This window comes from Coregonus lavaretus (assembly GCF_964263955.1).
Source record: "Coregonus lavaretus genome assembly, chromosome: 31".
Taxonomy (NCBI): domain Eukaryota; kingdom Metazoa; phylum Chordata; class Actinopteri; order Salmoniformes; family Salmonidae; genus Coregonus; species Coregonus lavaretus.
In genome coordinates this window covers 3504140-3531696 of record NC_140018.1, presented here as the reverse complement: position 1 = coordinate 3531696, position 27557 = coordinate 3504140, and the positions used below count along the sequence as shown (strand labels likewise).

At 44.5% G+C, this 27557-nt stretch overlaps 1 protein-coding gene across 6 annotated transcripts in view; it reads left to right on the top strand.

Annotated features, from left to right (window-relative positions):
- Positions 1-27557, top strand: part of LOC311106313 (regulator of G-protein signaling 6-like) — a gene marked incomplete at both ends in the record, with an annotated part of 110294 nt that overhangs the window by 62678 nt on the left and 20059 nt on the right. For all 6 annotated transcript variants that reach the window (XM_084148622.1, XM_084148620.1, XM_084148621.1 and 3 more), the window contains 6 exons: positions 16552-16648; positions 17837-17887; positions 18393-18499; positions 20306-20357; positions 21627-21691; positions 26201-26277. In XM_084148622.1, coding sequence (XP_084004748.1) covers positions 16552-16648; positions 17837-17887; positions 18393-18499; positions 20306-20357; positions 21627-21691; positions 26201-26277 — 449 coding nt within the window. The remainder of the gene's footprint in view (positions 1-16551; positions 16649-17836; positions 17888-18392; positions 18500-20305; positions 20358-21626; positions 21692-26200; positions 26278-27557) is intronic.

The window sequence follows — 27557 nt, the reverse complement described above, 5'->3', positions numbered from 1 at the left end:
TATCCTCAGCTCTGGCATCTTCCCTAATGTTTGGTACCAAGGCCTGATCACCCCAATCCACAAAAGTGGAGACAAATTTGACCCCAATAACTACAGTGGAATATGCGTCAGCAGCAATCTCGGAAATATCATCAGCAGCAGACTCCAACATTTCTCAGTGAAAACAATGTCCTGAGCAAATGTAAAATTGGCTTCTTACCAAAATACTGTACAACAGACCACGTATACACCCTGCACACCCTTATTGACAAACAAACAAAACAAAAGCAAAGTCTTCTCATGCTTTGTTGATTTCAAAAAAGCTTTTGACTCAATTTGGCATGAGGGTCTGCTATACAAATTGATGGAAAGCGGTGTTGGGGAGGAAGCATATGACATTATAAAATCAATGTACACAGACATCAAGTGTGAAGTTAAAATTGGCAATAAACACATAGATTTCTTTCCGCATGGCCGTGGGGTGAGACAGGGTACAGTCTGCAGCACCTGGCCTCACCCTACTGGCCTCAAATGTCTCCTGTTTGCAGATGATCTGGTGCTTCTGTCCCCAACCAAGGAGGGCCTACAGCATCACCTAGATCTTCTGCACAGATTCTGTCAGACTTGGGCCCTGACAGTGAATCTCAGTAAGACAAAAATAATGGTGTTCCAAAAAAGGTTGAGTAGCCAAGACAACAAATACAAATTCTATCTACACTGTTGCCCTAGAGCACACGAATAATTAAACCTACCACAGCCTAAACATCAACACCACAGGTAACTTCCACAAAGCTGTGAACGATCTGAGAGACAAGGCAAGAAGGACCTTCTATGCCATCAAAAGGAACATAAAACTCATCATCCCAATTAGAATCTGGCTAAAAATACTTCAATCAGTTATCGAATCCATTGCCCTCTATGGTTGTGAGGTCTGGGGTCCACTCACCAACCAAGAACTCACAAAATGGGACAAACACCCAATTGAGCATGCAGAATTCTGCAAAAATATACTTTGTGTACAACATAAAACCCCAAACAATACATGTAGAGTAGAAGTAGGACTATACACACTAGTTATCAAAATCCAGAAAGGAGCTGTTAAATTCTACAACCACCTAAAAGGAAGCGATGACCACACATTTCACCACAAAGCCCTCACCTACAGAGAGACGAACCTACAGAAGAGTCCTCTCAGCCAGCTGGTTCTGGGGCTCTGTTCACAAACACAAACAGACCCCACAGAGCCCCAGGACAGAAACATATTTAGACCCAACCAAATTATGAGAAAGCAAAAAGATAACTATTTGACACACTGGAAAGAATCAACCAAAAAACAGAGCAAATTCAAATGCTACTTGGCCCTAAACAGAGAGTACACAGTGGCAGAATACCTGACCACTCTGACTGACCCCAAATGGAGAAAATCCTTGACTATGTCCAGACTCAGTGAGCATAGCCTTGCTATTGAGAAAGGCTGCCGTAGGCAGACCTGGCTCTCAAGAGAAGACAGGCTATGTGCACACTGCCCACAAAATGAGGTGGAAACTGAGCTACACTTCCTAACCTCCTGCCAAATGTATGACCACATTAGAGACACATATTTCCCACAGATCACACAGACCCACAAAGAATTTGAAAACAAATCAAACATTGAAAAACTCTCATATCTGTTAGACGAAATACCGGCAGCAAGCAGCAAGATATGTGACCCGTTGCCATGAGAAAAGGGCAACCAGTGAAGCACAAACAACATTTTATATATAACCTATATTTTATCTGTTTATTTATTTTCCCTTTCATACTTCAACTACTTACACATTATTAGCACCCTACACAAAGCCAATAATAGAACATTTGAAATGTCTACATTCTTTTAAAACTTTTGTGAGTCTAATGTTTACTGATGTTTCCCTTATTTTTATTTTTTATTTTTTTTATTGTCTATTCCACTTGCTTTGGCAATGTAAACATGTTTCCCATGCCAATAAAGCTTTTTGAATTGAATTGAATTGAGAGGGAGAGAATGACATGTCAATAGAACCTCCTGCCTGCTGTGTGGTGTGACGCTGCATGACGCTGAGCTCGCGTTCCAAGTGGCGCCCTATCCCCATTTGGGTGCCATTTGGGACGCAGACTGAAAGCGGAATAGAGCCCAAACTCCCTCTGACACACTTTCATAACAGATATTACGGAGAGAAACCCCAGTGTGACTGTAGTCAATGGACACTCCCCTCCAAGTCTCCGACCACTACTTTGTATCCTTTTCTCTCTCGCTCTCCTCCAACACTACTCACTCTGCCCCACTCAGATGGTAATGCGCCGTCGCAACCTTCGCTCTCTCTCTCCCGCTACTCTCTCCTCTTCCATCCTGTCATCTCTTCCCTCTGCTCAATCCTTGGATTGCATCCTACCTGACAGGTCGCTCCTACCAGGTGGCGTGGCGAGAATCTGTCTCCGCACCACGTGCTCTCACCACTGGTGTCCCCCAGGGCTCAGTTCTAGGCCCTCTCCTATTCTCGCTATACACCAAGTCACTTGGCTCTGTTATATCCTCACATGGCCTCTCCTATCATTGCTACGCAGACGACACACAATTAATCTGCTCCTTTCCCTCTTCTGATAACCAGGTGGCGAATCGCATCTCTGCATGTCTGGCAGACATATCAGTGTGGATGACGGATCACCACCTCAAGCTGAACCTCGGCAAGACAGAGCTGCTCTTCCTCCCGGTGAAAGGACTGCCTGTTCCATGACCTCGCCATCACGGTTGACAACTCCGTTGTGTCCTCCTCCCAGAGTGCAAAGAGCCTTGGTGTGACCCTGGACAACACCCTGTCGTTCTCCGCTAACATCAAGGCGGTGACCCGATCCTGTAGGTTCATGCTCTACAACATTCACAGAGTACGACCCTACCTTACACAGAAAGCGGCACAGGTCCTAATCCAGGCACTTGTCATCTCCCGTCTGGATTACTGCAACTCGCTGTTGGCTGGGCTCCCTGCCTGTGCCATTAAACCCCTACAACTCATCCAGAATGCCGCAGCCCGTCTGGTGTTCAACCTTCTCAAGTTCTCTCACGTCACCCCGCTCCTCCGCACACTCCACTGGCTTCCAGTTGAAGCTCGCATCTGCTACAAGACCATGGTGCTTGCCTACGGAGCTGTGAGGGGAACGGCACCTCCGTACCTTCAGGCTCTGATCAGTCCCTACACCCAAACGAGGGCATTGCGTTCATCCACCTCTGGCCTGCTGGCCCCCCTACCTCTGCGGAAGCACAGTTCCCGCTCAGCCCAGTCAAAACTGTTTGCTGCTCTGGCACCCCAATGGTGGAACAAGCTCCCTCACGACGCCAGGACAGCGGAGTCACTCACCACCTTCCGGAGACACATGAAACCCCACCTCTTTAAGGAATACCTGGGATAGGATAAAGTAATCCTTCTACCCCCCTTTACCCCACCCCCAAAAAAATAAATAATAATAATAATAATAATTGTAAAGTGGTTATCCCACTGGCTATCATAAGGTGAATGCACCAATTTGTAAGTCGCTCTGGATAAGAGCGTCTGCTAAATGACTAAAATGTAATTGTAAAATGTACACGGCCTTAAGGCTCTCTCTATAGAATACACAGCCTTAAGGCTCTCTTTATATAATACACAGCCTTAAGGCTTTCTCTATATAATACACAGCCTTAAGACTCTCTCTATATAATACACAGCCTTAAGACTATCTCTATATAATACACAGCCTTAAGGCTCTCTCTATATAATACACAGCCTTAAGGCTCTCTATATATAATACACAGCCTTAAGGCTCTCTCTATAGAATACACAGCCTTAAGGCTTTCTCTATATAATACACAGCCTTAAGACTCTCTCTATATAATACACAGCCTTAAGACTATCTCTATATAATACACAGCCTTAAGGCTCTCTCTATATAATACACAGCCTTAAGACTCTCTATATATAATACACAGCCTTAAGGCTCTCTCTATATAATACACAGCCTTAAGGCTCTCTCTATATAATACACAGCCTTAAGGCTCTCTCTATATAATACACAGCCTTAAGGCTCTCTCTATATAATACACAGCCTTAAGGCTCTCTCTATATAATACACAGCCTTAAGGCTCTCTCTATATAATACACAGCCTTAAGGCTCTCTCTATATAATACACAGATCTTAAGGCTCTCTCTATATAATACACAGCCTTAAGGCTCTCTCTATATAATACACAGCCTTAAGGCTCTCTCTATATAATACACAGCCTTAAGGCTCTCTCTATATAATACACAGCCTTAAGACTCTCTCTATATAATACACAGCCTTAAGGCTCTCTCTATATAATACACAGCCTTAAGGCTCTCTCTCTCTATATATATTGTTTTTTCCCCCCCTCATCAATTTACACACAATACCCATAATGACAAAGCAAAAACAGGTTTGTAGAAATGTTGTCAAATTTATAAAATTAAAATTAAAATTTACATAAGTATTCAGACCCTTTACTCAGTACTTTGTTGAAGCACCTTTGGCAGCGATTACAGCCTTGAGTCTTCTTGGGTATGACGCTACAAGCTTGGCACACCTGTATTTGGGGAGTTTCTCCCATTCTTCACTGCAGATCCTCTCAAGATCTGTCAGGTTGGATTGGGAGCGTCTCTGCACAGCTATTTTCAGGTCTCTCCAGAGATGTTAGATCGGGTTCAAGTCCGGGCTCTGGCTGGGCCACTCAAGGACATTCAGAGACTTGTCCCGAAGCCACTCCTGCGTTGTCTTGACTGTGTGCTTAGGGTCGTTGTCCTGTTGGAAGGTGAACCTTTGCCCCCAGTCTGAGGTCCTGAGAGCTCTGGAGCAGGTTTTAATCAAGGATCTCTCTGTACTTTGCTCCGTTCATCTTTGCCTCGATCCTGACTAGTCTCCCAGTCCCTGCCGCTGAAAAACATCCCCACAGCATGATGCTGCCACCACCATGTTTCACCGTAGGGATAGTGCCAGGTTTCCTCCAGACGTAACGCTTGGCAATCAGGCCAAAGAGTTCAATCTTGGTTTCATCAGACCAGAGAATCTTGTTTCTCATGGTCTGAGAGTCCTTTACGTGCATGTTGGCGAACTCCAAGCGGGCTGTCGTGTGCTTTTTGTTGAGGAGTGGCTTCCGTCTGGCCACTCTACCATAAAGGCCTAATTGGTGGAGAGCTGTAGAGATGGTTGTCCTTCTGGAAGATTCTCCCATCTCCACAGAGGAACTCTGGTCAGTTTAGTAAAATCATGCCTTGTTTATGCCCTGTCTTTAGTTAAGTGTATTAATGGCTTGGGATTGTTGCACTAAACCTGACCATGTAGTTGGAGCAATTAAAAATAATATAATTTAATTGTGACAGGAAAACTCTAGTGCACTTAAACTGGGTTTTGCAGTTATTGTGACTGTACTTTTTCCCAGAAAAAAAGTGATTTAGTTCCAGTATACTGCAGTGAATCATTATCTTAATTATCTGACTAGATACATTATATTCACTGTCTGCATGGCTGTGTTTGACTTGGCCCATTCATGTGGGTATAAATAAGGCAAGGTACGTCGGTGTCTAACAGAAATCCCATTCATTCATCAGCCTGTGGTGTTCTGCACCTGACCTTCAGCCATTCATTCATCAGCCTTTGGTGTTCTGCACCTGACCTTCAGCCATTCATTCATCAGCCTTTGATGTTCTGCACCTGACCTTCAGCCATTCATTCATCAGCCTGTGGTGTTCTGCACCTGGGCTTCAGCCATTCATTCATCAGCCTGTGGTGTTCTGCACCTGACCTTCAGCCATTCATTCATCAGCCTGTGGTGTTCTGCATCCAACCTTCAGCCATTCATTCATCAGCCTGTGGTGTTCTGCACCTGACCTTCAGCCATTCATTCATCAGCCTGTGGTGTTCTGCACCTGACCTTCAGCCATTCATTCATCAGCCTGTGGTGTTCTGCACCTGACCTTCAGCCATTTATTCATCAGCTTGTGGTGTTCTGCATCCAACCTTCAGCCATTCATTCATCAGCCTGTGGTGTTCTGCACCTGACCTTCAGCCATTCATTCATCAGCCTGTGGTGTTCTGCACCTGGGCTTCAGCCATTCATTCATCAGCCTGTGGTGTTCTGCACCTGACCTTCAGCCATTCATTCAGCCATCGATTGGCTTAGAGAGAGGGATAGGGAGGCAGAGAAAGAGGAGAGAGAGATATATAGAAGGAGCGAGAGATATACATAGAAGGAGAGAGAGATATATATAGAAGGAGAGAGAGAGATATATAGAAGTAGAGAGATAGAGATATATAGAAGGAGAGAGAGAGAGAGATAGAAGGAGAGAGGGAGAGAGAGAGAGATAGAAGGAGAGAGAGGTATATAGAAGGAGAGAAAGAGATATAGAAGGAGAGAGAGAGATATAGAAGGAGAGAGAGAGGGATATAGAAGGAGAGAGAGAAGGAGCGAGAGAGAGAGAAAGAAGAGGGAGGGAGAGAGAGAGAGGAGAGAGAGATATAGAAGGAGAGAGAGAGATATAGAAGGAGAGAGAGATATATAGAAGGAGAGAGAGGTATATAGAAGGAGAGAGAGATATATAGAAGGAGAGAGAGATATAGAAGGAGAGAGAGAGGGATATAGAAGGAGAGAGAGAAGGAGCGTGAGAGAGAAAGAGGAGGGAGAGAGAGAGAGAGAGAAGGAGCGAGAGAGAGAGAAAGAGGAGGGAAGGTGAGAGAGATATATAGAGAGAGATGTAGAAGGAGAGAGAGAGATATAGAAGGAGAGAAAAATATATAGAAGGAGAGAGAGAGAGATATAGAAGGAGAGAGAGAGAGATATAGGAGAGAGAGAGAAGGAGAGAGAGATAGAGAGAGAGAGAAAGAGGAGAGAGGCAGAGAAAGTGGAGAGAGAGATAGAAGGAGCGAGAGAGAGAGAAAGAGAAGGGAGGGAGAGAGAGAGACAGAGAGAGAGCACGAGAGAGAGAGAGCGAAAGATGGATGGAGAGAGAGAGACAGAGGTGCTCACATAACTTTCATTAGCTCGCTAAGGTTAGCATGCTAGGTAGTTACTGTGCCTTCAGAATGTATTCACAGCCCTTTACTTCTCCCACATTTCATCGTGTTACTAGGGCTGTTGCGGTGACCATGTTACTGTCATGAGACATGACTGCGGTAAAATTCCACGTGACCGTTGAGTCACTTTCATCTCCTCTTATGCACTCTGGTCTTGTGTTGGTAGTAGCCGTCCCTAACGATCTGGTACTCAGGGCTCTATTGTCCCTCTAACCACTCTGACATCAATGCAAATGCATTCGAAAATCACAAACACTTATCATCAAAACGTTATGTGCTTTTAAAAGTAACCCCACTGTGATGATCAATTTGAAGAAAGAAGTTCAACAACAGGTTGAAACTGAGTGGAAAACATGGTCTTTGTGGATGTTGTTTCAAAGCCTAACACAACGAAATGGACAGCGCTTTTCTAAGTTGATGATTAATTCAAAACACCCATATGCATAGGCCATATATGAGCCCCCCAAAAAGCCTTCTGCATGTTACACATGGCAGATATTTTTTTTTAGGATTTAAGATGTCTTTGGTACATAATTATGTAGCCAAAAGCTACAAAGGTAAGTAAATAGCTGTATTAGAATGAAATATATATAGGTCATTTCGTCAAACTTGTGAGGCTCTCCAGTCTCCAGTCTCATTTGTTGCTCATTCAACATATTTTCTTCTACTTCACTCAATCCCGTTTTAAATGTCTTCCTTCCTAACTGTTTTCGATTCCCTGAGACCAACAGGAAAAATAAAAGTATGTAGGCCACACTGTCCCCAAAATCATCCTGTTGTTCTGCATTTTGGGGTATTTTAAATGTGGTCACCCTACATGCATGAGTGAGAAAAAGGAATCTGTGGGAAAGTGCATATGCTACTCAAGTGCATATGGTCAACATAATCTCAAACTCAGTTCGTGCAAATATGTACAAAAAGTATTTCAGCAGATTTTGTGCGTTTTTGTGCGTTTTTGTGTGGCTTAATTCGTGTGAAAAGACACACATTTTTGTGTTCTACGCTGCCTTTATTTGTGTCCCATATTTATTTATATAAAAATATAAAAAAACAAACGTGTTCAAACGTGTTCAAATCAAATCAAATCAAATTGTATTTGTCACATACACATGTTTAGCAGATGTTATTGCGGGTGTAGCGAAATGCTTGTGTTTCTAGCTCCAACAGTATATCTAACAATTCACAACAATACACACAATACACACAACCTAAAATGAATGGAATTAAGGAATATAAAAATATTAGAAATATTAGGATGAGCAATGTCGGAGTGGCATAGACTAAAATACAGTAGAATAGAATACAGTATATACATATGAGATGAGTAAAGCAAAAATATGTAAACATTATTAGAGTGACTAGTTTTCCGTTATTCAAGTGGCCAGTGATTTCAAGTCATTGTATATGGGGCTTTATCACCACCTCAAGCTGAACCTTGGCAAGACGGAGCTGCTCTTCCTCCCGGGGAAGGACTGCCTGTTCCATGATCTCGCCATCACGGTTGACAACTCCGTTGTGTCCTCCTCCCAGAGTGCGAAGAGCCTTGGCGTGACCCTGGACAACACCCTGTCGTTCTCCGCTAACATCAAGGCGGTGACCCGATCCTGCAGGTTCATGCTCTACAACATTCGGAGAGTACGACCCTGCCTTACACAGGAAGCGGCACAGGTCCTAATCCAGGCACTTGTCATCTCCCGTCTGGATTACTGCAACTCGCTGTTGGCTGGGCTCCCTGCCTGTGCCATTAAACCCCTACAACTCATCCAGAATGCCGCAGCCCGTCTGGTGTTCAACCTTCCCAAGTTCTCTCACGTCACCCCCCTCCTCCGCACACTCCACTGGCTTCCAGTTGAAGCTCGCATCTGTTACAAGACCATGGTGCTTGCCTATGGAGCTGTGAGGGGAACGGCACCTCCGTACCTTCAGGCTCTGATCAGTCCCTACACCCAAACGAGGGCATTGCGTTCATCCACCTCTGGCCTGCTGGCTCCCCTTCCTCTGCGGAAGCATAGTTCCCGCTCAGCCCAGTCAAAACTGTTCGCTGCTCTGGCACCCCAATGGTGGAACAAGCTCCCTCACGACGCCAGGACTGCGGAGTCACTCACCACCTTCCGGAGACATTTGAAACCCCACCTCTTTAAGGAATACCTGTGTGTAAATGTAAATGGGGCAGCAGCCTCTAAGGTGCAGGGTTACGTAACCGGGTGAAAGCCACCTAGTGATGGCAAACAACCCAATATTGTTAATCAACCAGGTTGTAACCAAAATAATTATAATATAATAGTAGCCTTACGTTGTTGTTTGTTTTATTAACGCTAAAACTGTTTTCTATGCTTGTTTTCACTTAATACTTTGGGATACTGGTGCACTTGTAGTCAGAAAGGGCTACACTATTTTCTTATTTTCGTGTACAATACACCATTTCTTTCATAATGCATTTTTTTTTTGGTATCCTTGAAGGTATTTGATTGGGGCATGGGGATACGTTTTTATGATGGGAAATTACAATGCACACCATAATATACACACACTCACTTTGTTTGTACTCATGTTATAGCCAACTCTTGACTTTTGTATGAATTATTTTTAATAAAATATGTGTATTCATTATCTTTATTAACTGGTTAAATGTTTGTAGTTTGCATGTTTCAGTAATGATTAACATAGTTAAATAGTCGTAAACCTGTGCTTGATTCAGCTTTTGGTATATTTGGCATTTTTAAACGTATTATGTATTTCCACTGGAGAAAGCAATAATTAATCAACACACTACTGTAAATAAATGGACACCTGATATAAAACAGAAATTGCTCTCAGTAAATAAATGGTGAGAAATGCTCAGTCTGAAGCCATTCGGCTTCACAGCCCTATAATAATGATACAAGTTATATCAGCTTAAAAAAAGGGTTTATTTACAACCGATGGGGTATAAGATGTTGGATGTGCGTTAACACCCATTAGCTGTCAGCATGTCCAGTAGTTAGGTGGTAATGAGGTTCGTCACACTTAAGGGAGGCTGTGAGCTGTTCTGTCTGTTCCGGAACATAACATTTTGATCACTGTTGATTGTGATGTTCAGCCAGAGGCTGGTGGTGTCTCTGGCTGTGAGACACGCCGGGTCTGTCTCCAAACTACACCACAACTCTCTGGCACTGGGTTTTTAATGACTGTGGAAACAGTTCTGCTGAGGAAAGGCGACAACATTGTGTTCACCCATTGTTTCCTTCCTCAAAATATATGATTAATGTTGATGATATAGGCTGGTGTAGATATGGGTGGTGGGGTATAGCTTGCACAGAGATACAGTGTGCATGACAGAATAGACTGAGGAAACTGTGACCCACTGCAACCCAGTGTGGGTGTGTCAGAATGGATGGTACTTAGTATTACATTCCTAATGCTGAAAGGGTCAAATGAGAGTATATGTAGCAGGTGAATACATGGAGATGGTATGTTTTAACCTATACTGAACGAAAATATAAACACAACATGTAAAGTGTTGGTCCCATGTTTCATGAGCTGAAATAAAATGTTCCAAATGCACAAAAAAACGTAATTCTCTAAAATGTTGTGCACACATTTGTTTACATCCCTGTTAGTGAGCATTTCTGCTTTGCCAAGATAATCCATCCACCTGACAGTTGTGGCTTATCAAGAAGCTGATTAAACAGCATGATCATTACACAGGTGCACCTTGTGCTGGGGACCATAAAAGGCCACTCTAAATAAAAGGCCCACCCATGGCTGCACCCCTGCCCAGCCATTTGAAATCCATAGATTAGGGCCTAATGAATTTATTTAAATTTACTGATTTCCATATATGAACTGTAACACAGTAAAATCGTTGAAATTGTTGCATGTTGCGTTTGTATTTTTGTTCAGTATACATGAGAACATATCATTAGAGTCCATGGAGATGGTATGTTTTAACCTACATGAGAACATATCATTAGAGTCCATGGAGATGGTATGTTTCAACCTAAGTTCAGTACATGTATGTTTTGCATGTCCTTGTATTTTCAGGTGTTCTTGGGTTTCTGTGTGTTTCTATACAAGTGTCAGTATGAGTTTTTTTTTTTTGTCACATGATTCATTTAATGTGCATTTCTCTCCTATGGTTGCTTGCTAATTTTGCTTCAGAATTGTGTTCCATTCGCTCTCTCTCTCTCTCTCTCTCTCTCTCTCTCTCTCTCTCTCTCTCTCTCTCTCTCTCTCTCTCTCTGTCTCTCTATCTATCTCTCATTTTCTCTCTATTGGCATGACGTAACAATGTACATATTGCCAAAGCTTACTTATTGTCAACGAGACAATCAGTAACAACAATGATCAAGGGTACAAATTACATTTACATTTTAGTCATTTAGCAGACGCTCTTAACCAGAGCGACTTACAGGAGCAATTAGGGTTAAGTGCCTTGCTCAAGGGCACATTTACGTCATTTAGCAGGTGCTCTTATCCAGAGCGACTCACAAATTGGTGCATTTACCCTATAGCCAGTGGGATAACCACTTTACAATTTTTTTTGGGGGGGGGGGGGGTAGAAGGATTACTTTACAAATAACCATACAATGGTCAATAACAATAACAATAACAATAACAATAACAATGGTTGGTTGGTCTGTCAGACACTGTCCCTCATCTTATGGCAGGCAGCAATGTAGTGCGCTGCCAACCCACAGCTCTCTGTGTCCTCCCCCAACAGGACGGGTAGCCTATTCTCATCAGAGAGGTCTTTGAAACCTTGAATAATGGATTCAAATTTGGGGAATTGACACTCTAATTGTTTTATATTTTTTACATTTTGTCAGGAAATGCAGCTCTGTTTCGGGTTGCCTTTCCTCTACAGGGAGCCAGGTTTTCCTGTGTCTACCCTTCTCAATGGCAAGGCTGTGCTCACTGAGGAGGATTGGACCAAGGTGCAGCGTGGAATGCATACATGTTTATTAACAAAGTTGACACACGACAAAACAACAAAAGCAACATAACGTGAAGTTCACAATGGCTACACACAAACAAGCCAAACAAGAGTCAAGATCCCACAACATAGGTAGGCAAAATGGCTACCTAAGTATGATCCCCAATCAGAGACAACGATCGACAGCTGCCTCTGATTGCGAACCACACCCGGCCAACATAGAAATATATAATCTAGATCTACACATAGATACCTAGATATTCACATGGTAACCTCTAGCATTCACACCCTGACCAACGTAACTAAAGAAAACCGGGCTCTCAAGGCCAGGGCGTGACAGTACCCCCCCCCAAAGGTGCAGACTCCGGCCGCAAAACCTAACTTAACAGGGAGGGTCCGGGTGGGCATCTAGCCTCGGTGGCGGCTCCGGCTCCGGGCGTGACGTCCTCTCCCTTACTGCCTCCCCGTTGCACCCCTCAGTCCTCCCACGATGCACCAAGCCCTGTCTGGTCCCTGGTGTGGGAGGCTCCGACCCTAGAGAGGGGCTGACGTCTGGGCCTGGACTGGCAATCCCCCCGCAATGCACCAAGCCCTTTCTGGACCCTGGTGTGGGAGGCCCCGACCCTGGAGAGGGGTTGACGTCTGATTCAGAACTCTGCATGCAGGGTTTCAATTGGGTGTTTGTCCCAATTGCAAGTGGACCCCACACCTCGCTGCCATAAAGTGAAATTAGTTCAATGACACATTCAATTAGTTTTAGCCAAATTTTAATAGGTATTTCAATTAGAATTTGTTTTTTAATGGCGTAGAATGGCCTGCGTGCTTTCTCTCTCAGTTCATTCACTGCATCATTAAGGTGTCCAGTTGATCTTATGTTTAAAGCTAAAGTAATTGTAATGTGTGCAATAGTCCATATATTTTGTGCCAATTGAGAACTTTGGTCTAATTCCCTGAGATCTGGATCTTCTCTGGAAAATCATTATTTATGTCGGTTTGAGGTTTACTGCCAGGGCCCAGGTCTGGCAGTACTGCTCTAGCAGGTCCAGGTTCTGCTGTAGGCCGTGTGCTGTGGGTGACAGCAGGCACAGGTCATCTGCGAAGAGCAGGCATTTAACCTCTGAATTGTGGAGACAAACACCAGGGGCTGAGGATTTAGAATAGTGGCCAATTCGTTGATGTAAATACTGAAGAGTGCAGGGCTCAGATTGCAACCCTTTCGAAGGCCCCGCCCTTGGTTAAAGAATTGTGTTATTTTTCTTGCCAATTTTGATGCTGCACGTATTGCCATCTGGAATCAAGGACTCATAACCTCAATCTTTAAGAACAGAGACACATTTCACCCTAACAATTACAGCGGCATTTGTGTGAACAGTAACCTGGGGAAGGTTTTCTGTAGTATTATAAATTTAAGAGTTCTAAACTTCCTTAATAAGCACAATGTCTTGAGTAAAAGCCAACTTGGATTTATACCAAAACACACGACCAATCATATTTACACCCTACACACCCTGATAGATTTATTGAATTATGTCATATGTTTTACCCCCTACACCACTTTCAATAACTTTGTAGAACAGTCCTGTTGCCAAATAGAATCAAATGCTTTTTGGAAGTCGATAAAGCAAGCGTACATTTTGGAATTATTTTGATGGACACGTTTATCTATCAGGGTGTGTAGGGTGTAAATATGATTGAGAAAGGGTCAATGTCTCTTCCTCAAAGGTGGGGAATATCTCCTCAGAGTAATATGGGGATTCTGAGGGGGGGGGGGTTATATTGCGCAAAGGAACACATATTTTTCTGTCAGTACAAGTTCTTTTTTCAGTTTTAACCAAATGTGATATTTACCAATTTTGAGGGGATCAATTAGATTTTGTAGTTCGGATTTGTTCCAAACGATCAATCCTCCAGAGTCTCTGCCTCTATTGACAGAGCTGTGTTTCTGTGATGGCACAATTACCTCTCTGTAGCCTGTGGGACAGTGAGTGACAATGTCTGCCTTACACCATGTCTCCATGTCTCCTGCACCATGCCTCCTGCAGAATGATGACGTCAACATCTTGGTAACTGATAGTGATTTCATGTTGCAAAAATAAATTACAGCCCAGTCAGAAATACGGTAACTAAGTTGTTAAGAGTGAGAAAAGCAGGATAACAGCAAACATTTATTCTCATATTTGCTCTCTCTCTCTCTCTCTCTCTCTCTCTCTCTCTCTCTCTCTCTCTCTATCTCTCTCTCTCTCTCTCTCTCTCTCTCTCTCTCTCTCTCTCTCTCTCCTCTCTCTCTCTCTCTCTCTCTCTCTCTCCCCCTCTCTCTCTCTCTTGCTCTCTCCCTCCCTCTCGCTCTCCCTCTCTCACTCTCAATTCAATTCAATTTAAGGGCTTTATTGGCATGGGAAACGTATGTTAACATTGCCAAAGCAAGTGAAGTAGATAGTAAACAAATGTGAAATAAACAATAAAAATTGACAGTAAACATTACACTCAGAAGTTCCAAAAGAATAAAAGTACAAAAGGGAAAATAAATAAATATAAATATGGATTATATTTACAATGGTGTTTGTTCTTCACTGGTTGCCCTTTTCTTGCGGCAACAGGTCACAAATCTTGCAGCTGTGATGGCACACTGTGGTATTTCACCCAATAGATATGGGAGTTTATCAAAATTGGGTTAGTTTTCAAATTCTTTGTGGATCGCTGTAATCTGAGGGAAATATGTGTCTCTAATATGGTCACACATTTGGCAGGAGGTTAGGAAGTGCAGCTCAGTTTCCACCTCATTTTGTGGGCAGTGTGCACATAGCCTGTCTTCTCTTGAGAGCCAGGTATCCCTACGGCAGCCTTTCTCAATAGCAAGGCTATGCTCACTGAGTCTGGACATAGTCAAAGATTTCCTTAAGTTTGGGTCAGTCACAGTGGTCAGGTATTCTGCCACTGTGTACTTTCTGTTTAGGGCCAAATAGCATTCTAGTTTGCTCAGTTTTTTGTTAATTCTTTCCAATGTGTCAAGTAATTCTCTTTTTGTTTTCTCATGATTTGGTTGGGTCTAACTGTGTTGCTGTCCTGGGGCTCTGTGGGGTCTGTTTGTGTTTGTGAACAGAGCCCCAGGACCAGCTTGCTTAGGGGACTCTTCTCCAGGTTCTTCTCTCTGTAGGTGATGGATTTGTTATGGAAGGTTTGGGAATCGTTTCCTTATAGGTGGTTTTTGAATTTAACGGCTCTTTTCTGGATTTTGATAATTAGTGGGTATCGGCCTAATTCTGCTCTGCATGCATTATTTGGTGTTTTATGTTGTACACTGAGGATATTTTGGCAGAATTCTGCATGCGGAGTCTAAATTTGGTGTTTGTCCCATTTTGTGAATTCTTGGTTGGTGAGTGGACCCCAGACCTCACAACCATAAAGGGCAATGGGTTCTATAACTGATTCAAGTATTTGTAGCCAGATCCTAATTGGTATGTCGAATTTTATGTTCCTTTTGATGGCATAGAAGGCCCTTCTTGCCTTGTTTCTCAGATCGTTCACAGCTTTGTGGAAGTTACCTCTCTCTCTCTCTCAGGTGGGCTCTCTGTTTGTTTTGATTGGGTTATGCATAGCTGTGTGTTAGGTCTCACTTCCCAATCACACACACACACACACACACACACACACACACACACACACACACACACACACACACAGTGAGAAGCAGAGGGATGACTACATGCAATCTAAACACAAACAGCTGGATAATCGAATATAATCAGATGACTCTGCTCTGAGGTCGGCAACATGTTTCATTACTGGCTACAGGGATATTAATATGCCTGAGGTGTGCGTGTGTGTGAATGTCTATGTGTGTGTGTGTGTGTGTGTGTGTGTGTGTGTGTGTGTGTGCGCCTGGAATTAAAATGTAAACTATCTGGAATTCTCCTGTTACTCAAACCCACTGTCTACACATCACTCTCTATAAGCATTTGATAGACTTGAGCCTTGTCTTTAATGCTGATGTAATCGGTTGTGACCGATCGTGTAATTCAGGCAATAGTAAAATTAGTGATATTACTTAGTGATATTATACATTCATTTCCAAAAAAGGAGCACAGCCTTCATTCTAACAACTGGGATACGTATCTCTGGTCTTTCTTGTAAAATTAATTTAATCTGAATGAGAATAAGCTGTATAAATAAAGGTTCAATTAAAATAATGTGTAAAGTGGTGTTTGGGGAAAGAGGTGGGGGGCGTACGGGGGAAACTGGGGCTCTTCTGAAGAAAGGTTCCCCCCGCGATGAGGGAGAGTTCCGAAGCCACAGGGACGACAGGTGAGCTTCGCTTGCTTTTCGGTTGTGACCTTTAACCTCACGTCCGTCTCTTCTTATGTCCGTGCCGCCAACTCTACCAGCTCTCTAGCCTGCATCTTTATACTTACTTGAAATCTCACCTAAGCTCTCATACAGTGTTTCCCTGTACATCTTCAGTCACACCTTCAGTCACACCTTCAGTCACACCTTCAGTCACACTTTCAGTCCATTCATCATTCTCATCTTAACCGCATACTTCATCTTTCAAACCTACCTTACCTCAATCTCTCCTCTCCCTGCAGATTGAGGAGATAGTGACCCGTATCCAGGATGAGACTGAGGGTGTTCCCATCAGAACTGTTAAGAGCTTCCTGACCAAGATACCCAGCGTCGTCACAGGTGAAAGGTGTAGAGTTACAGACGGACAGACAGGCGGACAGACGTGTGTGTGTGTGTGTGTGTGTGTGAGGCTGCGTGGCTGCGTCTGGCCCACACACACATAGAGGGCCATGAGCAGAGCAGCATATCAATAAAAACAATTGCTAATGCACTGTGGCTTTCGCTCAGCAGCACACAAACACAGAGATCGAGAGAGAGACACACACACGGATGCATGTACGCACGCACGCACACACACACACACACACACACACACACACACACACACACACACACACACACACACACACACACACGGCTACACAGCATAGAGCCGCAGGCCAGAACATTTAATAAATGATGGGGAATTAGGCAACACTTCTGTGGTCAAGGAGAGGATGGTCTGTCTCTCTCGCTCTCTCTCTCTCTCTCGGTTTCTCTCTCTTACCCTCTCTCTCTCTCTCGCTCTCTCTGTTTCTCTCTTACCCTCTCTCTCTCTCTCGATCTCTCTGTTTCTCTCTCTTACCCTCTCTCTCTTACCCTCTCTCTCCCTCTCTCTCTCTCTCTCTCTCTCTCTCTCTCTCTCTCTGTTTCTCTCTCTACCCTCTCTCTCTCTCCATCTCTCCCTCTCTGTTTCTCTCTCTCGCTCTCTCTCTCTCTGTTTCTCCCTCTCTCTCTCTCTCTCTCTCTCTCTCTATCTCTCTCTCTCTCTCTCTCTCAATTCAATTCAATTCAATTCAATTTGCTTTATTGGCATGACGTAACAATGTACATATTGCCAAAGCTTACTTTGGATATTTACACTTTTAACATAATTAAAATAATAATAATCAATATTGTCAACGGACAACAGTAACAACAATAACCAAGGGTCAAAATAACCATTGAACAATAACAATATAGAGGACTTGTGCAGGTTGGTAGGTCTGTCAGACACTGTCCCTCATAAAAATAATAAACCATTTAGCAGACGCTTTTATCCAAAGCGTATTACAGTCATGTGCGCATACATTTTTACGTATGGGTGGTCCCGGGGATCGAACCCACTACCCTGGCGTTACAAGCGCCATTCTCTCTCTCTCTCTCTCTCTCTCTCTCTCTCTCTCTCTCTCTCTCTCTCTCTCTCTCTCTCTCTCTCTCTCTCTCTCTCTCTGTCTGTGTGTGTGTTGCTCTTCTATAACAGTCCTCTCTGTCTCTTGTCTCTACCAGGTGCAGATATAGTGCAGTGGCTGATGAAGAACTTAGCCATTGAGGATCCTGGTGGGTATATTTACATTTACATTTTAGTCATTTAGCAGACGCTCTTATCCAGAGCGACTTACAGTTAGTGAGTGTTTTATTTTTCATACTGGCCCCCCGTGGAATCGAACCCACAACCCTGGCATTATACATTGCTGCCGGCTCTCTAGTGGCACAGCTAGCACTGCGATGCAGTGCCTTAGACCACTGCGCCACTCGGGAGAGTATATGTCATGAAGACTATTTTAAATGTTTTTGTATTCAATGGCAATTAAAGCTTACTAAACATGTATTAAACATGTAATAAACCCTTTATAAACTCTTAATAGAGCGTGTGTTACATGTTTGTAATTGTCTCTTCTTGTAGTGTTACTGTACATTGATATAGTTCAAGATAATGAGCTTTGTATTCAAAAGCTGAAACATCTCAATAAGCATGCAATAAAGTATAGACCCTTCATAAACCAGCATGTATTACTTGTAAGTAAATCACTGACTGTGTCCAATCCTTGTCGTTCCCCTGTAGCTGAGGCGATGCACATCGGGAGTCTGATTGCTGCTCAGGGATATCTCTTCCCCATCTCTGATCACGTCCTGTCACTCAAAGACGATGGATCCTTCTATCGCTTCCAGGTGAGCAGTAGGACCATATAAGGCTATGAGGCAGCTTCCAGGTGAACACCATGACCATATAAGGGTATAAGGCAGCTTCCAGGTGAACACCATGACCATATAAGGGTATAAGGCAGCTTCCAGGTGAACATCATGACCATATAAGGGTATAAGGCAGCTTCCAGGTGAACACCATGACCATATAAGGGTATAAGGCAGCTTCCAGGTGAGCACCACGATATAAAGCTATGGCCGTATAAGGTTATAAGGAAGCTAAAATGAGACAAGGAGGGATCAGATAGTGATCCCAGCAAACCACATTTGGTTCTGTGAATGTTCCAGAACCTTACAAAAGGTTGTGGGAAAGGTGTAGGAACATTCTCCCTTCAACAGCTAAACCCCAAAATGTCATACATGTCAGATTTCTTCAGAAAGGATATCTGCACTGAGGAGCCAGATGGAACTCTTGACTGCCAGTGAGTGAAACTGCACCAATGTGACCAGTTGTTCTCCCATGCTACTTCCTGGTCTCTTGATGGCATCCTCTGTCTTTTTTCGTGTCTATCTCAGTCTAGAGAGGGAGATATGGCTTCTCCAAAGTGCTGCCCCGTGTTAATCTGAGTGATTGAGATGGACAAAGATCCTATAAAGTACCAGCTACCTTCCAGCTCAGTCATGGAACCAAATCAAAACCAACCTGATCCGTACGACACAACACCACACCCACTTAGATACTTCCTCTGTTTCTACAAAAGGCGGCCTACTCTGAGAGGCTCAGAGACCTTAACATGAGGAAGTCACTGACCTTCATGTCTTAAAGTAATGATGGACTGTCGTTTCTCTTTGCTTATTTAGCTGTTCTTGCCATAATATGGACTTGGTCTTTTACCAAATAGGGCTATCTTCTGTATACCCCCCCCCCCCCCCCTTGTCACAACACAACCTGATTGGGTCAAACGCATTAAGAAGGAATGAAATTCCACAAGTTAACTTTTAAGAAAGCACACCTGTTAATTGAAATGCATTCCAGGTGACTACCTCATGAAGCTGGTTGAGAGAATGCCAAGAGTGTGCAAAGCTGTCATCAAGGCAAAGGGTGGCTATTTGAAGAATCTCAAATATAAAATATATTTTGATTTGTTTAACACTTTTTTGGTTACTACATGATTCAATATGTGTTATTTCATAGTTTTGATGTCTTCACTATTATTCTACAATGTAGAAAATAGTAAAAAATAAAGAAAAACCCTTGAATGAGTAGGTGTTCTAAAACTTTCGACCGGTAGTGTATCTTTACAAAATGACATAAAAAAAAAAACCTTTAAGTTATTGCCTCTTTAATATTGTCCCAATGCCTCTCACCTCTCAACAATACCTTCATTATCTCCCATTCCTCTCTCCTTCCTCTCTCCATTCCTCTCTCCATTCCTCTCTCCTTCCTCTCTCCATCCTCTCTCCTTCCTCTCTCCTTCCTCTCTCCTCCTCTGTCCTGCCTCTCTCCTTCCTCTCTCTATCCAAACATCTCTCTATTCCTCTCTCCTTCCTCTCTCCTTCCTCTCTTCTATACAAACATCTTCTATTCCTTCTCTCCTTCCTCTCTCCTTCTCTCTCCATTCCTCTCTCTTCCTCTCTCCTTCCTCTCTCCTTCCTCTCTTCTATCCAACATCTCTCTATTCCTCTCTCCTTCCTCTCTCCTTCCTCTCTCCTTCCTCTCTCCATTCCTCTCTCCTTCCTCTCTCCTTCCTCTCTTCTATCCAAACATCTCTCTATTCCTCTCCTGCCTTCTCACCTTCCCTATTCTATCCACCTCTCCTCCTTGACCCTCAGGCTCCATATTTCTGGCTTTCTAACTGCTGGGAGCCAGAGAACACAGACTATGGTAAGTCCATAGAAATAGTAGAACAGATACTCCCTTAAAATCAAAGTTCTGTGATGGGTGGAAATTCTTTGTCTATGGTAAGTCATTCACTGTAGGGGCTTACACTGCCTCCTATAGGACATCACTCCTGTGGAACATTACAGATAGCCACAGCTCTCAGAACAGTCACGACCAGAAGACTACTCAGCTCCAGTGGACATTACAGATAGCCACAGCTCTCAGAACAGTCACGACCAGAAGACTACTCAGCTCCAGTGGACATTACAGATAGCCACAGCTCTCAGAACAGTCACGACCAGAAGACTACTCAGCTCCAGTGGACATTACAGATAGCCACAGCTCTCAGAACAGTCACGACCAGAAGACTACTCAGCTCCAGTGGACATTACAGATAGCCACAGCTCTCAGAACAGTCACGACCAGAAGACTACTCAGCTCCAGTGAACATTACAGATAGCCACAGCTCTCAGAACAGTCACGACCAGAAGACTACTCAGCTCCAGTGGACATTACAGATAGCCACAGCTCTCAGAACAGTCACGACCAGAAGATTACTCAGCTCCAGTGGACATTACAGATAGCCACAGCTCTCAGAACAGTCACGACCAGAAGACTACTCAGCTCCAGTGGACACCTCCCTGGTTGAGCAGGGAGGAACTAAATCTGATCAGGGACTAGGACCGGGAGAGAGAGAGGGTGATGAGGAGGGTAGAGGGAGGGGGGTTGGAGGGATGGGAGATGATGGGGAGTGGGATGGATGGATGGATGGATACGGGGAGAGGGAGAGTGGGATGGATGGATGGATGGATGGATGCAGGGAGAGGGAGAGGGAGAGTGGGATGGATGGATGGATGGATGGATGGATGCGGGGAGAGGGAGAGGGAGAGTGGGATGGATGGATGGATGGATGGATGGATGGATGGATGGATGGATGGATGGATGGATGCGGGGAGAGGGAGAGGGAGTGTGGGATGGATGGATGGATGGATGGATGGATGGATGGATGGATGGATGGATGGATGCGGGGAGAGGGAGAGGGAGAGTGGGATGGATGGATGGATGGATGGATGCGGGGAGAGGGAGAGTGGGATGGATGGATGGATTGAAGGGAAAGGGATTTACAGAAACACTGATAAGGCTCAGTCTCTCTCTCTCTCTCTCTCTCTCTCTCTCTCTCTCTCTCTCTCTCTCTCTCTCTCTCTCTCTCTCTCTCTCTCTCTCTCTCTCTCTCTCTCTCTCTCTCTCTCTCTCTCTCTCTCTCTCCTCCAGCTATCTATCTGTGCAAGAGGACCATGCAGAACAAGACTCGTTTGGAGCTGGCTGATTATGAGGCGGTGGGTACCTGAGTGTCATGTGCTTCGTCCCAAATGGCACCCTATTCCCTATGTAGTGCACTACTTTTGACCAGGGCCCATAAGAAAATGTGGGACGCAGGCCTGGAGTGTCATGGAGTGTCCAAATCTCTCCTAGTGGATTTTAGTATCAATAAATATGATTGTCTGACTGTAACTGGAAACACTGCGCGTAAAGTTTCTTTCCATTTCAATAAAGCCCGGGCTGATGCAGGTGGTGAAAGCAGCCAATATAAACTGAAGGTTCAGGTGATAGCAGTTTCTCTCTACTAGGTGGGTCGTGTAAGCCCGGGCTGATTTTTATTTTATTTTTATTTCACCTTTATTTAACCAGGTAAGCCAGTTGAGAACAAGTTCTCATTTACAACTGCGACCTGGCCAAGATAAAGCAAAGTAGTGCAATAAAACAACAACACAGAGTTACATATGGGGTAAAAAACATAAAGTCAGAAATACAACAGAAAATATATATACAGTGTGTGCAAATGTAGCAAGTTATGGAGGTAAGGCAATAAATAGGCTATAGTGCAGAATAATTACAATAGTATTAACACTGGAATGCTAGATGTGCAAGAGATTATGTGCAAATAGAGATACTGGGGTGCAAAAGAGCAAAATAAATAACAATATAGGGATGAGGTAGTTGGGTGGGCTAATTTCAGATGGGCTGTGTACAGGTGCAGTGATCGGTAAGGTGCTCTGACAACTGATGCTTAAAGTTATTGAGGGAGATAAGAGTCTCCAGCTTCAGAGATTTTTGCAATTCGTTCCAGTCATTGGCAGCAGAGAACTGGAAGGAATGGCGGCCAAAGGAGGTGTTGGTTTTGGGAATGACCAGTGAGATATACCTGCTGGAGCGCAGACTACGGGTGGGTGCTGCTATGGTGACCAATGAGCTAAGATAAGGCGGGGATTTGCCTAGCAGTGCTTTATAGATGGCCTGGAGCCAGTGGGTTTGACGACGAACATGTAGTGAGGACCAGCCAACAAGAGCGTACAGGTCACAGTGGTGGGTAGTGTATGGGGCTTTGGAGACAAAACGGATGGCACTGTGATAGACTACATCCAATTTGCTGAGTAGAGTGTTGGAGGCTATTTTGTAAATGACATCGCCGAAGTCAAGGATCGGTAGGATAGTCAGTTTTACGAGGGCATGTTTGGCAGCATGAGTGAAGGAGGCTTTGTTGCGAAATAGGAAGCCGATTCTAGATTTAACTTTGGATTGGAGATTCTTTATGTGAATCTGGAAGTTGAGTTTACAGTCTAACCAGACACCTAGGTATTTGTAGTTGTCCACATACTCTAGGTCAGACCCGTCGAGAGTGGTGATTCTAGTCGGGTGGGCGGGTGCCAGCAGCGTTCGATTGAAAAGCATGCATTTAGTTTTACTAGTGTTTAAGAGCAGTTGAAGGCTACTGAAGGATTGTTGTATGGCATTGAAGCTCGTTTGGAGGTTTGTTAACACAGTGTCCAATGAAGGGCCAGATGTATACAAAATGGTGTCGTCTGCGTAGAGGTGGATCTGAGAGTCACCAGCAGCAAGAGCGACATCATTGATATACACGGAGAAAAGTGTCGGCCCAAGAATTGAACCCTGTGGCACCCCCATAGAGACTGCCATAGGTCCAGACAACAGGCCCTCCGATTTGACACACTGAACTCTATCTGAGAAGTAGTTGGTGAACCAGGCGAGGCAGTCATTTGAGAAACCAAGGCTATTTAGTCTTCCAATAAGAATGCGGTGGTTGACAGAGTCGAAAGCCTTGGCCAGGTCGATGAAGACGGCTGCACAGTACTGTCTATTATCAATCGCGGTTATAATATCGTTTAGGACCTTGAGCGTGGCTGAAGTGCACCCGTGACCAGCTCGGAAACCGGATTGCATAGCGGAGAAGGTACGGTGGTATTCGAAATGGTCGATGATCTGTTTGTTAACTTGGCTTTCGAATACTTTCGAAAGGCAGGGCAGGATGGATATAGGTCTGTAGCAGTTTGGATCTAGAGTGTCACCCCCTTTGAAGAGGGGGATGACCGCGGCAGCTTTCCAATCTCTGGGGATCTCAGACGTTATGAAAGAGAGGTTGAACAGACTAGTAATAGGGGTTGCGACAATTTCGGCGGCTAGTTTTAGAAAGAAAGGGTCCAGATTGTCTAGCCCAGCTGATTTGTAGGGGTCCAGATTTTGCAGCGCTTTCAAAACATCAGCTGTCTGAATTTGTGTGAAGGAGAAGCGGGGGGGGCATGGGCAAGTTGCAGCAGAGGGTGCAGAGTTGGTGGCCGGGTTAGTGGTAGCCAGATGGAAAGCATGGCCAGCTGTAGCAAAATGCTTGTTGAAATTCTCGATTATTGTAGATTTATCGGTGGTGATAGTGTTTCCTAGCCTCAGTGCAGTGGGCAGCTGGGAGGAAGTGCTCTTATTCTCCATGGACTTTACAGTGTCCCAAAACTTTTTGGAGTTAGTGCTACAGGATGCAAATTTCTGTTTGAAAAAGTTAGCCTTTGCTTTCCTGACTGCTTGTGTATATTGGTTCCTAACTTCCCTGAAAAGTTGCATATCGCGGGGGCTATTTGATGCTAATGCTGTACGCCACAGGATGTTTTTGTGCTGGTCAAGGGCAGTCAAGTCTGAGGAGAACCAGGGGCTATATCGGTTCTTAGTTCTGTATTTTTTGAATGGGGCATGTTTATTTAAGATTGAGAGGAAATTACTTTTAAGGAACAACCAGGCATCCTCTACTGACGGAATGAGATCTATATCCATCCAGGATACCTGGGCCAGGTCAATTAGGAAGGCCTCCTCGCTAAAGTGTTTTAGGGAGCGTTTGACAGTGATGAGGGGTGGTCGTTTGACCGCGGACCCGTTACGGACGCAGGCAATAAGGCAGTGATCGCTGAGATCCTGGTTGAAGACAGCTGAGGTGTATTTAGAGGGTATGTTAGTCAGGATGATATCTATGAGGGTACCCATGTTTACGGATTTAGGGTTGTACCTGGTAGGTTCGTTGATAATTTGCGTGAGGTTGAGGGCATCTAGCTTGGATTGTAGGATGGCTGGGGTATTAAGCATATCCCAATTTAGGTCACCAAGCAGTACAAACTCTGAGGCTAAATGGGGGGCAATCAATTCACATATGGTGTCCAGGGCACAGCTGGGGGCTGAGGGGGGTCTGTAGCAAGCGGCAACAGTGAGAGACTTATTTCTGGAAAGGTGGATTTTTAGAAGTAGAAGCTCAAACTGTTTGGGCACAGACCTGGATAGTATGATAGAGCTCTGCAGGCTATCTCTACAGTAGATTGCAACTCCACCCCCTTTGGCAGTTCTATCTAGATGGAAAATGTTATAGTTGGGGATGGAAATTTCAGAATTTTTGGTGGCCTTCCTGAGCCAGGATTCAGACACTGCTAGAACATCAGGGTTGGCAGAGTGTGCTAACGCAGTGAATAACTCAAACTTAGGAAGTAGACTTCTGATATTTATGTGCAAGAAACCAAGACTTTTGCGATTACAGAAGTCATCAAATGATAGCGCCTGGGGAGTAGGAGTGATACTGAGGGCTGCAGGGCCTGGGTTAGCCTCTACATCACCAGAGGAACAGAGGAGGACTAGAATAAGGATACGGCTAAAGGCTTTAAGAACTGGTCTTCTAGTGCGTTGGGTACATAGAATAAAGGGGGCAGATTTCCGGGTGTTATAGAAAAGATTCAGGGCATTATGTACAGACAAGGATATGGAAGGATATGAGTAAAGTGGAGGTAAACCTAAGCGTTGGGTAACAATGAAAGAGATAGCATCGCTGGAGGCATCAATTGAGTCGGTCTCCGCGTGTATAGGGGGAGGGGCAAAGGAGCTATCTAAGGCAGGTTTAGCTAGGCTGGGGGGTCTACAGTGATATAGTACAATTAGAAATAACCGAAACAACAATAAACTAACCATGTTTGGGCTGAGGCTAAACATAAACAGGATGTAGTACCGTAAAAAGGAACAGTCCAGCAGATATCAGCTGTATAGCTGAGTTATCATAAGGTCCGGTGGTGAAGCGCTAGTGAGTAAGAGGCCACGGCTAGCGTGTGCTAGCGGGCCAGGGCTGATACAGGTGGTGAAAGCAGCCAATATAAACCGAAGGTTCAGGTGATAGCAGTGTCTCTCTACTAGGTAGGTTGTGTGTGTACTCATGTTGCTTATGTTTCTCCCCCTCCCTCTCACTCTCTATCTCCCTCCCTTTTTACCTCTCCCCCACTCCCTCCCTCCCTCATCCTCTCCATCTCCCTCCCTCCCTCCCTCCCTCCCTCCCTCCCTCCCTCCCTCCCTCCCTCCCTCCCTCCCTCCCCTAACCCCTCCATCCCCTAACCCCTCCCTCCCTCCCTCTCGCCCTTCTCCTTCTCCCTCTCCCCTAACCTCTCCCTCTCGCTCTCCCCTCTCTCTCCTTCCTCTCTCACTCCCTCCCTCCTCCCTCCCTCCCTCCCTCCCCCCTCCTTCTCTCTATCAATCAGGAGAACCTGGCCAGACTACAGAGAGCCTTCGCCAGGAAGTGGGAGTTTATATTCATGCAGGCCGAGGCTCAGGTCAAGTAAGTGAATCAAATCAAATCAAATGTTATTGGCCACATGCGCCGAATACAACAGGTGCAGACATTACAGTGAAATGCTTACTTACAGCCCTTAACCAACAGTGCATTTATTTTTAATAAAAAAGTAGAATAAAACAACAAAAAAGTGTTGAGAAAAAAAGAGCAGAAGTAAAATAAAATAACAGTAGGGAGGCTTTGTGTTTGTGTGTGTGTGGATTGGTTCTTCTATCCTTGTGGGGACCTAAAATCCCCAAAAGTCCCCACAAGGATAGTAAAACAAGGAACATTTTCCCACGTGGGGACATTTCCCACGTCCCCATGAGGACAAAGGCTATTTTAAGCTTAGGGGTTATGTTTAGGGTTTGGGTTACAATTAGGGTTATGGTAAAGGTTAGGGTTAAATTTAGGGTTAGGGTTAGGGAAAATAGGATTTTGAATGGGACTGAATTGTGTGTCCCCACAAGGTTAGCTGTACAAGACTGTGTGTGTGTGTGTGTGTGTGTGTGTGTGTGTGTGTGTGTGTGTGTGTGTGTGTGTGTGTGTGTGTGTGTGTGTGCTTGTATTACTATCCTCTTGCGTGCCGAAAGTCCCCACAAGACCCCACAAGACCCCACAAGTCCCCACAAGACCCCACACATCCCCACAAGTCCCCACAAGACCCCACACATCCCCACAAGACCCCACACATCCCCACAAGTCCCCACAAGTCCCCACAAGTCCCCACAAGACCCCACACATCCCCACAAGTCCCCACAAGACCCCACACATCCCCACAAGTCCCCACAAGTCCCCACAAGTCCCCACAAGACCCCACAAGTCCCCACAAATCCCCACAAGACCCCACAAGACCCAACAAGACCCCACAAGTCCCCACAAGACCCCACAAGACCCCACAAGACCCCACAAGACCCCACAAGTCCCCACAAGGATAGTAAAACAAGGGAAATTCTCCCTTAAGGGGACATTAGATTAGTTAGATTTAAGGTTAGGGCTAGAATTAGGGTTGGGTTTAGGGTTAGGCTTAGGGAAAGTAGACTTTTGAATGGAAATCAATTTTAGGTCTCCCAAGGTTAGAATAACATAATGTGAGTTTGTGTCTGTGTGTTTTCTTCTTTTTTATATTAGTGAGTGTATTGTATTTGGGTGGATGTTTTTATATAACAAAGTAAACACCCTTAGGCTATGTCTAACACTATCTCTTCTCTCTCTTTTCTCTGTCTCTTTTCTCTGTCTCTGTCTCTGTGTCTGTCTCTGTCTCTCTTTCTCTCTTTCTCTCTCTC